Here is a 2372-nt window from a genome sequence, read left to right as displayed (position 1 = left end):
GATACGGAGTTTCGCTCTTGTCATCCAGGCTAGAGTGCAATGGCAAAATCCCGGCTCACTGCAACCTTTGCCTCCCAGGTTCAAGTGATTCTCCTGCCTCAGCCTCCCGAGTAGCTGACATTACAGGTGCCCACCACCACGCCCAGCTAATTTCTGTATTTTTAGTAGAGACAGGGTTTCACTATGGTGGCTAGGCTGGTCTCGAACTCCTGACCTCAAGTGATCTGCCTGTCTCAGCCTCCCAAAGTGCTGGGATTACAGGCGTGAGTCACTGCTCCCGGCCTAAGTTGACATTTAAATAACCACATGTGGCTGGTGGCTCTCACATCACCCAGCACGGCTCTAGATCTGACATGACTGCCAGTTTGCAAGGAGTATAGAGAATAGAGGAAAAAATTAAAAGACCCCTGAGGAAGAAGCAATAGCATAAAAGAATTCAAAAAGTGAGGGAGGGTGTAAAGAAATGGAAAGGAGGGGAAAAGCCTGTGTCAGTCAGGACCTGTCCAGCAAAAAAATATAGCCTGTACCCGATAGTTCGGCAGAGGAACTGAACACAGGGAACTAGTTTCAAAAGAGTTGAAAGAGCTGAAATGCCAAATGGAATGTTGAGGCAACCCAGAGCTATGCTCCCTCAGGAAGCCACTACCTCCCCTAGAGCTAGAAGGACTAAGGAAGAGGAGATGATGTGACCAGAACCCAGGAGTGGGGCCCACCTACAAGAATTGCATCAGGTGGAGGCTGCTAGAGGGCTGGAGAAAGGTCACTGTCAGAGGCAGAGGCTGGGAGAAATGCCCTGGTTTTTCCCTCCTCTCATCCTTTGAGTCTCCTATGTGTACTTCCCATTGAGTTGGCTGAACTCAATGGGAAGCCAGTGGCAAAGAAGCTTGAGAAGAAAAATGTGCAGGATACCAGTAGAGCAAGGAGGAGACAGGACAGTGAATAGATCCAAGAGCAGAGGCAAATGACTGGTGCAGAAACAGAATAAGCAAATGTAACATTTGCATTGTGTTTGGGTCCTGATTTGTATTAACCAAGTGTGTGTAAAGACACACCTTTGATATAATGAGAGAATCTGAATATAGACTAGGTGTTAGAGAATAAAGAATTGTTGTTATTTTGTAAGATCTCATAATTTCTAACGTGTCTTTATCACTTAGAAAGGCCTACTAAATTAATGGAGGATAAATGAAATGAGATCAGCAAAATCGTGTTAACTATCAAAGCTGGAATATGGGTTCATGGACCTGTATTAACTCTTCCTTAGACTTTTCTGTTTGGGAAGAATTATGTAACAATTTAAAAATGAGTTTCAATAGATTTTTTTCCACTTCATCATGTGTGATAAAAGTCTGACTTTCAGCTTTTTGCAGATGCTGCCGCCGAGGAAAATCCTGTACTACTAGCCATGGTCAACCCTACCGTGTTCTTCGACATTGCCGTTGACGGCGAGCCCTTGGGCCGTGTCACCTTCGAGCTGTTTGCAGACAAGATTCCAAAGACAGCAGAAAATTTTCGTGCTCTGAGCACTGGAGAGAAAGGATTTGGTTATCAGGGTTCCTGCTTTCACAGAATTATTCCAGGGTTTATGTGTCAGGGTGGTGACTTCACACGCCATAATGGCACTGGTGGCAAGTCCATCTATGGGGAGAAATTTGAAGATGAAAACTTAATCCTAAAGCATACAGGTCCTGGCATCTTGCCCATGGCAAATGCTGGACCCAACACAAATGGTTCCCAGTTTGTCATCTGCACTGCCAAGACTGAGTGCTTGGATGGCAAGCATGTGGTCTTTGGCAAAGTGAAAGAAGGCATGAATATTGTGGAGGCCGTGGAGCGCTTTGGGTCCAGGAATGGCAAGACCAGCAAGAAGATCACCATTGCTGACTGTGGACAACTCGAATAAGTTTGACTTGTGTTTTATCTTAACCACCAGACCATTCCTTCTGTAGCTCAGGAGAGCACACTCCACCCCATTTGCTTGCAGCATCCTAGAATCTTTGTGCTCTCGCTGCAGTTGCCTTTGGGGTCCGTGTTTTCCTTGTTCTCTCCCATGCCGAACTGGATTGCAGAGTTGAGTTAAGTTTATGATTATGAAATAAAAACTAAATAACAATTAAAAAAAAAAGTCTGACTTTCTTTTTTTCCCCTCTCCCTTGACCCGTTCTCCTTTCCTTCAGGATACCTGTGAAAACCATCAGTAATACTTACAGGCACGGTGAGTTTTTACCATTCATTATCCACCTTAATCTACGGATAGGATCTCTAATTACTCCTGGGACTCCTCTAAGGAACATTCTGTTCTAAAATCTCAAATCTAAATCTGCATTGGAAGTTGGTTTAGGACGAGAAATTATGAGAGCAAAAGTATGATA

At 44.5% G+C, this 2372-nt stretch overlaps 1 protein-coding gene across 1 annotated transcript; it reads left to right on the top strand.

The window, feature by feature from the left end:
* The first annotated feature begins 1366 nt into the window (after window positions 1-1366).
* LOC117071527 (peptidyl-prolyl cis-trans isomerase A-like) lies at window positions 1367-2046 on the top strand. The gene has a single exon (XM_033191561.1). It carries the CDS (start codon window positions 1406-1408, stop codon window positions 1901-1903), a length of 498 nt encoding a protein of 165 aa, XP_033047452.1. The 5' UTR covers window positions 1367-1405; the 3' UTR covers window positions 1904-2046.
* The last annotated feature ends 326 nt before the right edge of the window (window positions 2047-2372 follow it).

Source organism: Trachypithecus francoisi, unplaced genomic scaffold (assembly GCF_009764315.1).
Source record: "Trachypithecus francoisi isolate TF-2019V2 unplaced genomic scaffold, Tfra_2.0 Lachesis_group3, whole genome shotgun sequence".
In the NCBI taxonomy this organism is placed as follows: domain Eukaryota; kingdom Metazoa; phylum Chordata; class Mammalia; order Primates; family Cercopithecidae; genus Trachypithecus; species Trachypithecus francoisi.
This window is presented reverse-complemented; position numbering and strand designations above follow the sequence as displayed.

Bases quoted from the DNA above. Each gene is read 5' to 3' on its own strand.
- LOC117071527 (XM_033191561.1), top strand. From the start codon at position 1,406: ATGGTCAACCCTACCGTGTTCTTCGACATTGCCGTTGACGGCGAGCCC.